Source organism: Megalops cyprinoides, chromosome 11 (assembly GCF_013368585.1).
Source record: "Megalops cyprinoides isolate fMegCyp1 chromosome 11, fMegCyp1.pri, whole genome shotgun sequence".
Taxonomy (NCBI): domain Eukaryota; kingdom Metazoa; phylum Chordata; class Actinopteri; order Elopiformes; family Megalopidae; genus Megalops; species Megalops cyprinoides.
This window is the reverse complement of record NC_050593.1, coordinates 15,599,087-15,613,954: the sequence shown is the minus strand read 5'-3', so window position 1 is coordinate 15,613,954 and position 14,868 is coordinate 15,599,087. Positions and strand designations below refer to the sequence as shown.

The 14,868-nt window shown below is 51.2% G+C and overlaps 1 protein-coding gene across 1 annotated transcript in view; it reads right to left on the bottom strand.

The window, feature by feature from the left end:
• Nucleotides 1-384: 384 nt before the first annotated feature.
• Nucleotides 385-14,868, bottom strand: part of LOC118785704 (B-cell CLL/lymphoma 9 protein-like) — a 52,207-nt gene continuing 37,723 nt past the window's right edge. The window contains 7 exon segments of the mRNA XM_036540580.1: nucleotides 385-1,849; nucleotides 2,325-2,609; nucleotides 4,906-7,141; nucleotides 7,143-7,199; nucleotides 7,651-7,750; nucleotides 11,962-12,148; nucleotides 13,198-13,308. Coding sequence (XP_036396473.1) covers nucleotides 714-1,849; nucleotides 2,325-2,609; nucleotides 4,906-7,141; nucleotides 7,143-7,199; nucleotides 7,651-7,750; nucleotides 11,962-12,148; nucleotides 13,198-13,308 — 4,112 coding nt within the window. The 3' untranslated portion in view covers nucleotides 385-713.

The following is a 14,868-nucleotide window of genomic DNA, read 5'->3' as shown; positions in this document are numbered from 1 at the left end:
GAAGTCACTGCTAAAATCCCTTTTACAATACAATTACAGTAACGTTACACAAATACAAAGAGCTTTTATTTCTGGAGGGAACAGATCATAGGAGACGTAAACATACAGCGAAAATGGTGCAAATTGGGACAAAATGGAGATCCTTTGCAATTTGTCTTTTTTTTGTCTTTATTTCATTTTTGTGATTTTTTATTTATTTTCTTGATGAATAATTTCTTAAAAAATGGCAACAACAACAACAACAAAAAAACCTAGAGACCTCTACTCCTGGAGCATTCTTTATTTTTTTATGTTCTTTGTTTTTTTTTTTTTTTTTTAAAGAAGCCTCCAGAGTCTGAACAAAATGGATTAAAAATATCCTAGGAACAGTTCAGTCTTGAGCTAATGATGTAGATGTATCCGATACATTCTGGAGTTTCTGAAACGAAATAAACCAAAAAGAATTCGAGAGGAACCCTATTTGTTCTGTATACATCCACACTGGCCTTTCCCCTGCAGGCCGGAGCTACACTGCAAAGCATGCAGGTGGTCTCCTCCCACTTCTCACTTACAGGAGTGTAAGCGCTTGCCTGTTTGCTGTAGTTCTAAGCTACACGTGTGCTTGTAAGAACAAGTCTTTCATTTATATTCCTCTTTGATTATTCTTGTACTTCTCTTTTCTGGATGTCGTTCGTTATTTTTTGTTTTGTACTGTATCTGGTTTCTTTAGCAGCTTAGAACATTAGATTCCCTGGGTTCCCAGGTCCGGAGTTGAAGCCCATGCCAACGTCCGCTGCCATGCCACGGGGCCTCATCTGGGGGGGCATCATCATAGTCTGCTGGGGGCCCCCCATCCCGTGAAGTGACATCATCATGTTGGGCGAGCCCACGGGCCCGGGGTGGTTGTACAGGGGGCCCCTCTCTTTGCCCTGCATCATCCCCGCTCCGCCCATCATGCCCGGCTGCCCTGACATGCCGGGCTGACCCGGCGACAGCATCCGGTGCTGAGGTCCCATCATGCCCTGAGGCATGAAGCCCGGTGGACGCATGGCGTTGTGGCCCGGGTTGCCCATGGGCATGTCCTGCGGGCCCATGTGGCCGGGACCTGGCGGGCCGCCCATCCCAGGCATGGGGAGGCCCATCCTGGGGTTCCCCTCGACCATCATCCCCTGCATCTGAGGGAAGCCCGGGGGCCCCGAAGGGTGCGGGGGCTTGCCTCCGGAGGCCTCGCCCCGCGGGAAGTAGGAGAGAGTCTGGCTGGGCTTTTCGGACGGGATGATTCGGGACAGATCAAACTCCGGGATACCCGAGGCACCGGGGCGGATCACCTCGTGCAGGTCGGCATCGTTGAACACATTGGGCATGTTGTTGAAGGACTCCTGACCGCCGGGGGCATTCGGCTTGCACATCCCGGGCTCCCCGCCGGGGCCATGGGGCATGTTGCCCAGCCGGCCCATGGGACCCCCCTCCCCGGGGAAGCCCATGCCGTGGGGGAAGCCACCCTGCGGGCCCGGCCCGTTGTGTGGGAAGGGGACCTGCTGTGGAGGGGACTGCCCCGGGGGGAAACCCTGCTGCCGATGGGGGAAGCCCATTCGCTGAGGTATCATCTGGGAGTTTCCCATCCCGGGATCCTGGGAGACGGGGGGCATCATCATGCCGTGTGACATCATGCCCGGCCCCATCGGCCCGCCGGAGTGAGGGGGCATGTTGGGCCCCATGGGGTTGGGCGAGGGCATCTGGTTTGGCATGCCGTGAGACAGGGGCTGGGAGCCCATGGTGTTCATGCCCATAGGGCTGAGGGAGGGCATGTGCCCGGAGGAGTTCGGCACCATCATGCGGGGATGGCCCGGGTGGTGGTTCACTCCCATACCTGCAGGGGGCAGAAGAGAGACAGTAATACATTACATTACATTCATTTAACAGACACTTATCTAGAGCGACTTCCAGCAAAATAGAACAGTGTATCCATTCAAATTAAATAAGCAAAAGTGTCAGACCAGGCCAACAACACTCTCAAGACCAGTCCGTGTGAGCATAACACTATTCAAGCCCAGTTACTAGAACACAGAATCTGAAACACACTGCAATACTACACGTAAAATAAACAGCAAGTACTAGTGGTAGCAGATGTTAGGGGGACTGAGCTGGAACCAAGATGCAGTCTGAAAAGGTGAGTCTTCAGACTGCCCAGAATAATGTCCAAGGTGTTCAAGACGTCAAATCTGAAGGACGCACACATGCGTATGCTGTATTTGTGTGAATGCATTTGCATGCTGAAGAGATTAAAGGTGTTTGTGTATGTGCCTCAGTATCAGAGAAGTGGGGATTGTGGAAAGGTGCCATACCAGGCATGTTGTTATTCATGGGGGGCAGGTTGGGGGAGCGGGCGGGCGGTGAGTCGTCGTCGGAGCTGGCCACGGTCTTGATGGCGTCGTGGTACAGAGGGGTGGAGCTAGGCATGGCGAACTTGGACATGCGGGACATCATGATGGACAGAGGATTCTGGGATAGCGTGGGTTCTGGCGGGAGGTTGTAGGGGCTGCCGGACGGAAGACTTCCAGGGAGGTTCATGTTTCCAGGCTGGCCGGAGGAGTTAGAGGGGGGCGGGGCTGAAGGAGGGCCGTTTCCACCTGGGGGGGGGGGGGGGGGGGGGGGGGAGAAAGCAGCCATGTCATTCACCTGACCCTTCTAGCACTCTTTACACCGCAAGTGAAGCCTCGAACATTTCTTATAAGCACGTGCATTTTGACATTAACTGATAATGTATACACATCTGTGAATTGAACAAAGGACATAGCATCAAATGCGGGTCAATCAATTAGCATGGCAAGGCACAGCGGTTGTCCAAGAATTGTGCATATATTAATCTCTGACTATTGTCATATTCAAATACTTCATTGTCGTCAGTTTCATAGCTTTGCAGTTCTAAAATGTACACATTAACAGCACGTAACTCCAGGACAGTTTGTACAAGGCATTAGGTTGCTTTAATGTTTTGATTATGATTACGTGATTTGATCCAGGGTAAACGACTGTGTGGCCACAGGGAGGTGCCATTTCTCTGCAATTGTAAAACCGCCCGAGAACTGTGGGAGACGCATGTTTAGGCGGATAAAGAATAAGCTGCTTTACTTTCTCTCTCACTGAGGAGTAAAAAGCATATGAATAAGAGATCAATGCGTAAAGGAGCGTACGCAGTTGTGAGGCAGAAGGTGCACTGTGCCTGTGATTGTTTGACTGGCATAGCATGATAGCGTGTGGCTCAGGGAGAACCATCTGCATGTAGCCAATGATGTCATTTCCAACCAATTGTCTCCGACAGCACAGTTTGCACTGCAGATGAATATTACTGTTTTTTCCACACACTCCAAGCATCTGAAATGCAGGTCTGGAACACTTTTGTTTTGCCACAATAGAAACAACATTAGTGAAATATTACTCATATCATACTGCACTCTACTGTGCTTGTGATACTTTATCTACAGTCAGCTACTGTATTGGCTCAGAGACAGTTTTTCAGCAGTGTCCAGCACAATGCACCATTAAGGACAAAGCCCACGTTCCCATGGGCAGCCATGTCTGCAGAACCCTCCTCCACCTGAGCAGAAATCACTCCCCAAAGTGTGAACGTAACACCTCAAAGTGTTAAAGTTAACAAGCATGGCTGTGACCATGTGCTCTCAAACATATTCTTGTCCAGTGTTCACGTCACATGATCTGGTAACAAGTGTTGAAGCTGAGGCTTTATTAATTAAATTTAGGCAAATTCAATTCGGTTCAAATGTAGGTTTTAAATTTCAATATGCCAATCTGAGCAGTTTATCTGCATCTTGGGAATGTTAGATACTTCAAGACACAATGTAATGGGTCTGTAGTGCAGTAAGCAGGTAGCATTTAACCAGTGTGAAACTAATTTATTACACTTTGTTTTGCGTCTGAGCGATATATCCGAGGATGATGACAGGCTACAATTTAAATGCCAAATGTGAGAGGACTCATGCACAAATCAAACAAATCAAAGGGTGCTAACAGACTATAAAGCAGTGATTAATTAGACTGATTCTAATGTTGTGGTACATCAAAGCTACACAACCGTGCTCTCCATTGGAGGCTATGGAGGGGTGCACCCTTCTAAATTTTGGGTGAGAGTGTACCCCGGTCAGCCCTCGCTCATGCACTGACTCCAGTACAGCACCTGCTTGCTGCTATGCCTTTTTTTCATCTGCTCAGCGTTCTCAGAGAAAATTTTCACTGCAGCTCATAGATCAAATCCCCCTCGATGAGTGTTTTTATTAGTTTTAGGATGTGGTGTAAATTTGCTCCAGTGTGTCACATGTATCTTATGCCGAACTGGAGTATTTGCAGATGGGGGTGATTTATTAAGCTGCATGTGTATATGGGGGCAGTGAACACTACCAAGGAAGGTGGCACTGTCTGAGGAACACAATACAGGCACGTGCGCATCGCAGCATAACCGCTAATCACAATCACTGTGAGCCACGTGGCTCACACCAACCCTGTCAGCAGCGTCTGAGCTGTGCCAACAAAAGAAAATGAAATTTGAGCTGAATCAAAATTTTTTGAGTCTGTAGATTGGACTGATCCTTACTTCATGTGTCTGCATCAAAAACTGAAACAGCAGGCCTTATACACCAAATGATGCCACTGTTTACAGGTAAACTGCACAAGCTGGGGTGTGGCAGAATTTAATGGGACCTTGAATGTAATGAATGAAAGGAATATAACGATACATTGAATGTAAAGAATCAAATTAATGTAATGGTACCTTGAATGTAATGAATAAAATTTATGTAATGGTACCTTGAATGTAATGAATGAAATGAATGTAATGATACCTTGAATGTAATGAATGAAATTAATGTACTGATACCTTGAATGTAATGAGAGAAATGAATGTACTGGTACCTGGCTCCACGTTTCCCATCATGCTCGGCGAGGTCATGCTGAGAGAGGGCTTGTTGCTCTGGGGGATCCCAGGGCTCTGCATGGGCGGTTTGGGGGACGACGTCCAGCCAGGGGAGGGGGCGGGGAGCGAGGGGGACTTGAGGTGGACAGGGGAGGCTCCGGCCGAGCCCATCATGGGCGGGGACTTGATGGAGGCGGCGGCCGCCGCCGCAGCCGCCGCCGCCGCGGACGCCCCCGTGAGCATGCCGGCCAGCTGAGAGGGTGTCTGCGGGGACTTCAGGTTCCCCGAGGGCGAGCCCAGCATGGGAGACTGCCGCAGTGTGGGCGACTTGAGCGAGTTGACGCTGGGCGAGCTGACGGGGCCTGCCTGCACGCTCAGGTCCGAGGGCTTGCGCCCCAGGTTCCTCTGGTTCGGGGGTGGGCCTGAGCTGAGATTGGCGGGGTTGGGGGGCTGGTTCGGAGGTAGTGGCGGCAGGTGGCTGAGCCGAGCGTTGCTACCCATGTTAGTTCTTTGCTCGGGTCCGAAGGGCCCCTCGCCCCTTGGGCCCCTCATGTTTCCGGGCCCCTGGGGCATGCCTGGGAAGTGCCGGTTGGGCCCCATATTGAAGTCCCCTGACTGAGGCTGGTCGGGGAACGGGGGTCCCTGCATCATCTTCTGCTGGGGCCCCATGTTTTCGGGCGGGGGCCCTCCACCTCCTCCACCCTGCCTCATCTTCATCATCTCCTCCGGGCTCAGGTTCATGGGCGGCTCTCGAATCTTCGAGGGCATCATCTGCGGGTTGGGCCCCATGTTGTTCATGTTCCCAGGCCCCATGCCAAACTCTCCCATGTCCCGCCCCAGCCCCTTCACAAACTCCATCCGGGAGGAGGGGCTCATGGGGCCGTCTCCTGGCATCCTGGGGAACATGCCTCCGCCCCCGTTGTTGCTGCCGGGGTCCATGGGTCTTTGGTTTCCCATCATCCTGTTCATGTCCATCACCATCCCTGGGGGAAGGCCCATTTGCTGCTTGTCTCCCATCCCCTGCTGGAACATGGCCTCTTGTACGGACTGGGGATTGGGGAACCTCTCCACGCGACCTCCCGGGCCACCGAACACCCCCTGCCCTGGCGGGAACCCCCGGCCGTCGCCCATCTTGGGCATGTCGTCCGGCCAGTTCATGCCGGGCCGGGCCATGGGGTTGGGTCCCGTGTCCATGTCGGGGTTCATCATTCCTGGGAAGCCCGGCATCCTCTGCATTGGGTGCGGGGGGTGCATCCCCCGGGGCCCCATGTTCATCTGCTCGGGGAAGGGTTCGGGGCCCCCGGGACCCCACACCTCCCCAGGGTTCATTTGGTAGGGAGGAGGGGGCCCGCGCATCATGCCCCGGGGCCCGTGCTGGTGCAGCATCATGTCGGGCAGGGGCCGGTGCTGCATCTGCTCCTGCTTCCGCTTCTTCTCCTCGTAGAATTCCTGCTGCAGCTTGAGCCAGGCCATCTGCTCCGGCGTCATGTGGTCCCCCTGCTCCGGCCCCTGGTGCGAGTTCATGGGTGGGCCGGGCGGCGGGGGCCCCAGCTCGTCTGGGGAGAACGGCATGTCTCTGTGGCCAGGCTGACCGAAGGGGGGGCCATCCGGCCGGGGACCGGGGCCCGGCTTGCCTAAGCTCTGGGACTGGGCCATCATGGCCTGCAGGGGGCCTTGGTCGGGCTTCTTGGGCATGCCCTCCATCATGCCCTGGTTGGGAGGGGGAGCGCCGGGGTTGCCCTGGCCCATGGCCGCCACGTCCTTGAGGGAGAAGTCCTTCTCATCGGGGAAGAGCATGCGCTGGATGTCGCGCAGGGTCTGCAGGGAGCGCTCGCGGTGCTCCAGCTGCTCCTGGGACAGGCCCTCGGGGTTGTCCCCCATGCTGGACATGATCTCGTTGGCCAGCTGCTGGTGGTGCTGGGCCGTCATCTTGGGGTCGCCCCCCTTGGAGGGCTCCAGCAGGGGGAAGCCGGGCTGGGCGCCCGGCGCGCAGGGCGGCGGGGCCCCGGGCGTGCCGGCGGGGTTGCCCCCGTCCTGGGGCGTGGCGTTTCGGGGGCTGCCGCTTGGCAGGCTCTTGGAGTCCATGCCGCCCGGGGCCCCGTCCGGGAGGCCGCCAGGTTTGGCCCCCGGCGGGGGTTGCTGGGTCGGGGCCGGCTGCTGCTGGCCGAGGGGCGCCGCTTTGGACGCTGCCTGGTGGTTCTGCTCGGAGGGATGAGATGACTGCTGCTGGGGGGGGCGCGGCACCCTGCTGCAGGGGCTTTGGTTCGTTTCGGAGCGGTCCCACCTGATTGTTCTGAAGCACAGACAGTAGGGAGAGAAATTTTAGAAGTCCCGTTTCCTGAAACCAGAACAATTCTGAGCTCAAACTAAGCACTTAGCAGAGCTACTGCACACAGCGCTCCTGACGCCCAGCACCTGGTGAGTTCTCGTGCAGGATATATTAATTGTCCTCATTAATTTCGGGCTCCATTAATAAGAAGTGGCCCAGGGGAGCGCTTAAACTCCTAGTGCATTTGCTTCGAGCGCAGTGTTAAAACGCAGCCATTAATGAAGCCAAGCAGATGCATGTTCGAGGATTCAGCTGTACTTAACAGTGTTGATCATACACTGTCTGGTTAGATAGGGAGAAGGAGAAAGACAGACTCAGACTCTTGGCTCCCGGGTCACTGTGTGTGTGTGTGTGTGTGTGTGTCCTATATCTGTCTGCGCGTGTGTGTGTTGTTTGGTGTCTGGCCGGGCCTTACCACCGGGAGGTGGGGCTTGTCGCCCTTGCTGTTGGAGATGTTCTTCATGTGGTAGGCGATGATAGTGTCAGCATGGCCGGTAATGACCGCCTCCGCTGCCCTGGGGAGAGAGGACCAGACAGACGCGCGCATGTGTGTGTGAGTGGGAGTGCAGTCCACAGAGGAAACCGGATTCGAGACAAAGAATAAACAACTCCATAACCTTCACGCAAGATGTGGACAGGCAACAATTACAGCAGAGCCAAGGAGAAAAAAAAAAAACTCCCTGACCTTTCTTTGAGTCCACCCATAAACACAGGGAGCCCGATTTGAAACACAACGCAACAGGTTAGCGCAGCGACAGAAAGGGTTTTCGCATTAAAACACATGCAAATCGGAAAGACACTGCAATTTCAAATCGATTTTGCACAGGGTTTCACTTCGTAGAGCAAGTGAGGACCAGAGATGCACAGGTTTTCTGAGATATAGTCACTTGAACATTGCATTAAATGTAATTTTCAGCTCATAATAGTTCTGTTGGTGATACCGTGAATGTCTGCCAAAACCTGTTTATTTCCAATCGCTAAGCAGTAAAGTAATTCCACCAAATGTCATAGGGGGTGTTTATAAAGAAATTAATCTCATTTATTCCACACATTATGTTGTCGATTCACCCCCAAAATAAACAGTAATACCTTCAATAATTATATACATGTATATATATGGGATATTCAGACTAATAAAAAGCACTAATAACTCATAGGCTTATTTTCCAAAAACAAGTGCTTATTAGTGCCCTCCTTGATTTGAAATCATATGCATGCCCACAATTTATGAAAGTAATTTGTGTCTCATTCACTGCCTAATGTGAGTGACAGATGTTTGGATGAAATATAAAATGGTCTGTGCCAATCAGGCATTATTTGACAGCCAGCACAACTACAGCGATCACCCGGCCATCCCCCAGATCAGCGATGCCACCTCATATAAAGGCAGACTGACTGCCTATTACCCATCAAACACTGAGGTCAAGGAAAATAATATTCATTATAATAATATTCATTCTTATCCAAACTGCACATTAACCAAGTGGGTCAGTTGGTGTAACTCCCTCAGCACACGCCCCAAGCAACTCCATTAAGCAATCCAATAAGCAAGCCTGAGCGTTTCAGAAAAGAAGTCTAAACTTTTTCCATTTCCATATAATTCATTCTGAATAGGGTGATCGCAGAGTGGCAGGAGACCGGCTGAAATCCTGTCACAAACAATGCTTGTTTTCAGAAAGACCATTTCTGCTACTTTTATTGCCTTAAATGTCCTACAATCACTGTGCCAAGCCTACAGTCTGATATATTATTCTCTATTAGGAGAAGGATCATGATAATTTACCCATTTAAAAATGACTTATTTCAAGAATGGCCACATACAGCTATGTGGCTATACTAAGAATGTATGCATACAAGGTCAGCTTTACTAAGCGTACTTAGCTCTTCATCAATGACAAGGAGAAAAATGAACTTGCTGCAGGCAATTTGCTTCTTGGGTGTCAAGAATCTGACAAAACCGTCCAATTGTTTTGGTCAAAGCACAAGATAAGCCTGATCAATGAGTGTTTTTATACCTGTAGATATATAATTGTTGGTATCTTATTGTATCTTAAATTGTAATTGCTGGTATCTTACAGGCCATTACAGGAACAAAATTACTTAGAGATATTTATGCACTGAAACAGACCATTTAAAATGAAATCCCACAGCTCAGGTTGCTTTTCCCTTTGCCTACAACATGCACTCATCTCAAGTGGCCCAGGCGTATCAAATGGGGTATCTACACCAATTACAGTGCAGATATAACACACTTTATCCAACTGTGAGCTGAAAGGTTTCACAAGTTCCTGCCTTGCAAATGGTTCAATGTGGACTTAAAGTGTCACTCTACATTTTGACTGGCCAGCAGATGGCCACGCCCTCACAACACCTTACCCTGGATCGCGTATTTTTTTTTTTTTTTAACAGGTCAAAATGACTTTTTTGTTACATTGCTCTGCAGCCTATCAGCATAATACAATTCACTCTGTATTCCATTTGCTTTATGACTGGGGAAAAAAAAATCAGGCCCCAGCATTAATTTGTGCCTGTCTTGTTAGCAAGGGTAATGCGTGGCTTAGCGTGGCTAGTACAGTGGACTCCCTTGCAGGACACTGCTGCTGTACCCATGCCAGCTTTTTCATAAGCCTGAGATTCTTTGGCTCAGACAGCTGCGACCCCTGACCTGCCCCCTCTCTGCCCTGTGTGAGGGAGTCTGGGTGTGCCCCGAGGAGGCTCCCGAACGGCTCATGACAAGGAAAAAAAGGGTGAAGACGTACACGGGGTGGCACCGAGCACGATGGGGAGAAAAGGTCAGCAGCCGCAGGTCAGCACACAACACCGAGAACCTCCTGCTGGATATGTGGCCTCAGCACACAGCTCACTGGAGCTTTTCAAGCTTTTCACTGGAGTAAATGACCTATCTAACAAGGCTCAGAAATGTTCACTGTCTGACTGTAGGACACACCCTTCAGGGAAATCCACAAAATGAAAAAAAAAATGCCCTGCCTATACACGTATACGTCATAAAGGTTACTTGGCTCTGAGCCCAGAGCAAACAGATGACATCTGCGTGCAAGGGCGGCGGAGACCTACGTGTTGACAGTGAAGGGGTCAAGTGATATGTGTGTCGCGTACTGGCGGAGGTGGAAAAAATGCAGGAACTTGTTTGTTCAGCATGTCACAGTGGGACTCCCCCCTTGCTGGACTGGATATTCCACCAGAGGCTTCTCCCCGCATATTCCGCACGGGCAAGGGAATTCAGGCAGGCTGCGGTCACTATTAACCCACAAATGCACTCCCGTTTCTCAATCCGTAAGATCTCAGTTAAGAACCCCAAACTGAATTTTACCAACACCGGCATGGGTACACGGACTAAAAATCACCAGCAATCTGAGTACTTATTGCCACTGTCAAAACTGAGATGGCATATGATTTTAACTTGTGTGAACAAAAATAACATGCTTGCTGAAACTTGCAGATAGCCAATAATTTTCTGATTCTGGCGAAAGCGGCAAACTGCGGCAAGGATGACTGAAGCTGACAATGTCTGCCTGTCAATCACTCTGGTTTTGGGGGTAATCGTCTGGTAATGGTAATGAGTCTGTTTACTGTGATAGAGAAAGCAGGGCAACAGCACAGGCATTCCGTTGCAGTACCTGCCAACGCTGCCAGGAGAATCACCTGTCAGGTGGATTAATGTCTCCGCGCGCGTTTAGAACCCCAGGAAAATTCACTTGATTACTCTGATTTAGCTAGCAGCTGAAAATGGAACAGGGAATAGAAAGAAAATTCACTTAAAATGTCACGCTGCATACTTCTACGTCGGACCCTCTTCCACAAACTGCCTGCCGCTGTGCTCGTTTTGTTTAGCTCCTCCAAGAGGAGCCACAAAAGCAGCTATTCCTGTGCCAACCAATGAAAGCCGGGAACACGAACGGAGGAAAGCCCTGGCTGGACACGAAATGGGGGGCGGAATGTGCCGGACTCCAGTGGCAGCCACAGAGGCTGAAAGAGTTTCTCCCGAGGCCTCTGCCTCACACGCGACTACTCCAACGGGCACACCGCATCCTCCTCTGTCACTCATGTCTGGGCTCCGAAATAAGGGGCTCGAGTGACGCCCTCGTCGCTCACAGCCGACGGTCTCAATCATCACGCGGCTCGGTGTGTCACTGCTCTCCATTCATCTCCCTCAGAAACAGCAGGCTGAAGAGGACACCGGCATGGGTTTGCTGGTGGATCAGCAGAAGTGCCGCTCACAGCGGGTCATGTGACAGGTGGGGTATTATGCAGGCTGAAAGCGTGGTGTGGTTCCCCCTGAGAAGGGAACCGCCTGCAGGTGGGAGTGGGGTGGGGTGTGCGTTTTATGAGAGAAAAATTATATGAAAATGAACTCCACATCTGTAAGCTGTTTCAAGGGTCAGCAAAAAAACATTCCCTACACGTTTTAATTAAACGTATTCAGCAACCAGTTCACTTTTAGACTGGCTGACATCAAAGAAGATGAACAAAGAAGTTTTGTTAAAAAATTGCATGCCTTTGAAAGGTTAAGCTTCAGGTCCTTTTCTCAAATGTTTCAGTGGGGCCTTTCCTCAAAACAAACTGTGAACCAGGACAAGAACCTCTGAGCACAGAATTCAGACTCAGGAGTGAACACACACTGAACATACTAACCATACATGTGCAGCCACAAAGGGAGGCACACGCACTTGGAAACACACACTAACAGACTCATTAGCGCTCTTACTTGTTGGCCATCTCTGTGGTGAAGACGTAAACAATTTTTGATGGAGCCTTCTGACTGCTGGCTGGGTCGGACACAGTGCTCTGTCCTCCTACAGCATTGTGGGAAGGCGTGGAAGATCGACTGATTCCAGCGCTGGAGGGAGGGAGGGAGTTGGAGTCCTGGGACTTAACATCACTGGAGTTACAGTCTGAGGGGGGATATGAAATGAAGAATATATTAGACATATTAGACATATATTATATTAGACATTTACACATTGCTGTGTGAAAAATAATCTTTTACACATGTACATATATGTTTTGAATTGTATTTTGTAATGAAACACAGATTGAAAACCAGTTGCTAGGGATCCCCTCCCAGTGCAACTGGAAGGAAACACAGACTAGGGGCCTATAAGGTACAGTGAGCACACTGGTACCCAATCGGTTTCAGTGGAACAGAACATTACACATTGAAATAGACGACTGGGGGGTTCTGGACTGTACTGACCACTTCAGCAACTGTGACTCACTATGGCTGGTATTACTGAATCACAGAGATGTTTAGAACTTTACCTTAGGGTTATCACGCATCCCTTCCAAGAGCCTGACATTCATTTTACATTTACTGGGACAAGTAAATCAGTTTGAAAATGAACCTTTAAAACCAATGAAAAATAAATGAGGCAAAACCTAAAATTTTCCTGCAGCACCACCACTCTAAGTGCTCTTGAATGGCATAGTTAGAAAATGTCATTCTGCAGCTGAAATCCGCTGCCCTTTGGCAAACACCTACATTCCCACCACTGCTATTACTGTACTGCTCTGCGTCTTTCACTTGCAGCCACCACCCAACGTGTAGCAGCACCTGGGTAATGTAGTGCCGTACGGCAGAACGGGACCTCTGCTCCGGAATACTCACGACACCCAGCTGCGGTGGAAAGGCAAGGATTTTATAAGCCAATTAAACAGGTGGACTGACGGGGCGAGAGAGAGCGACAGGCTGGGAATGTGGCCAGGCTTCCAGGGCTACCCGACATTCAGCTCTGCCACGGGATCTTTAACGCCTGCCGCGAGTCGGGACCTCGCTTTAATGCCACATCAGAAAACGTAACACCTCCTCCACCAACGCCCATATACCACTTCACAACGCCCGACATCTGCTGGCTGGTAATCCCTGCGCAGGGCCTGATGCAAGGGGGTGGTTCTGCTGAGCTCTGGATGTGCCGGACTTTGTAGTCAGTGTGCAGAGACTCACTGAAGAAGCGTGGGTCGTCCTCATCGCTCTCGCCCCCGGAGCACCAGTCCGCCCCGCTGTACGGCTGCCGCCTCTCCGCCACGCACATCCGCTTGGCCCTGCTGCCGGCGTCTGCGGCGGAGAGAGAGAACAGGGTGACGGGGTGCTGAAGGGTGGGGTGGGGTGGGGGGTCCTGTGCATGTGAGGGAAATGCCCAGTTGCAGCTGGATATGGTGCCTGCATGTGGGCGCGTGCACGCACGCACGCACACGCACACGCGCACGCGCACGCGCACACGCACACGCACACACGCACACGCGCACGCGCACGCACACACGCACACGCACACACGCACACACTCTCACACTCTCACACACACACTCTCACACACACACTCTCACACACACACTCTCACACACACACTCTCCTGCAGCCCCACCCTGAAAGAGGACAGGACACGAGTGTGGCTGAGCAGGAGGATGAGGAGGGGGCCCGGTCACCCTGTCTAGTCCGAGAGCTCTCCACAGCTCATGCCTCAGTGAGGAGACACAAGCTCTTCAGACAGCGCAAATACATCACTGTCCGATCGTACGTCAACTCAAATCTAACCTGTCCAGTTTTCAGCTGTACAACCTGCTGGGAAAAAAAGGCAGACTATGGTATACTGTAGGCCTGAAGGACGCTGGCCGTTGGCGATGGAGGCAGTCGGACCCTGTGTCTTCCGGTCTAACAGAAGCTGCCCAATCAATGGGTGCCTCATCTTGGGAGAGGAAGAGGAAGCACGCAGCATGCTGGAATAGATGGTCAAATGCACGTCTGTCAGAGCTGAAGTCCACACTGCTAAGATGAATCCATATTGACAAGAAGTGGACTTTGAATAATTCAGCTGTCTATTCCACACAGACCCAGCTATGGGTATGACTTAAAGGAGCCAAATTTAATATGGCAGATTTATGTTCTATCAATTGAGAAATAAACACTCCTGAACACTTCTCGGCCGGCATACATCAAGCCGACGTCTATCGGAGACAGGCCTCTATCTCAGACACGCGGTTATCATTCCTCTTCCTCTGCCTCCCTCTCCATCTCTATCTGTCTGCCCCCCTCCACTTCCCATCCGCCTGTTCACTCCGTTTCTGTCGCTGACAGTGACAACACACTCTCCTCCTGCCCCACGGGCCGCCATTAGAGAGCAGCCAGTGTTATTCATTATTTACTTTGTCGATGTCCTTATCCGGAGACCATGTGCGTTGCTTACAAGATAAACATCGTTCATTCATACACACACCAGGGAGGACACGATGTAAAATCTGGAATTTACAAGTCAACATTGGGCATTTGCAAGGGGCTCTGAAAAAGAGAGTGAACCTAACCGATACATCAATCTGGTGTTTGCTCGGCGTATCAAAAACTGCACAGCTGGCCAAGTACCTTAGCAAAGGGCACAGCAATGCCACAGCCTAGATCTGAACCTACAGGCCTTTCATCCCTCCCGCTCTTTGCATGCAGCAACGGCACTGGGATCCACAGAGTGACCTGGGTGCCATCCCCCCCTTCCAGCACCCCACTGTCTCCCAGGCAGCTCCCCCGGTGCTCTATGTGGTTAACCACACACCACAGAGCAATTTAAGATCCTCCTGGTAATTAAAGAGCTCTTCCAATCTCCCCCTCCTTCCACTCCCCCCTCCCTCC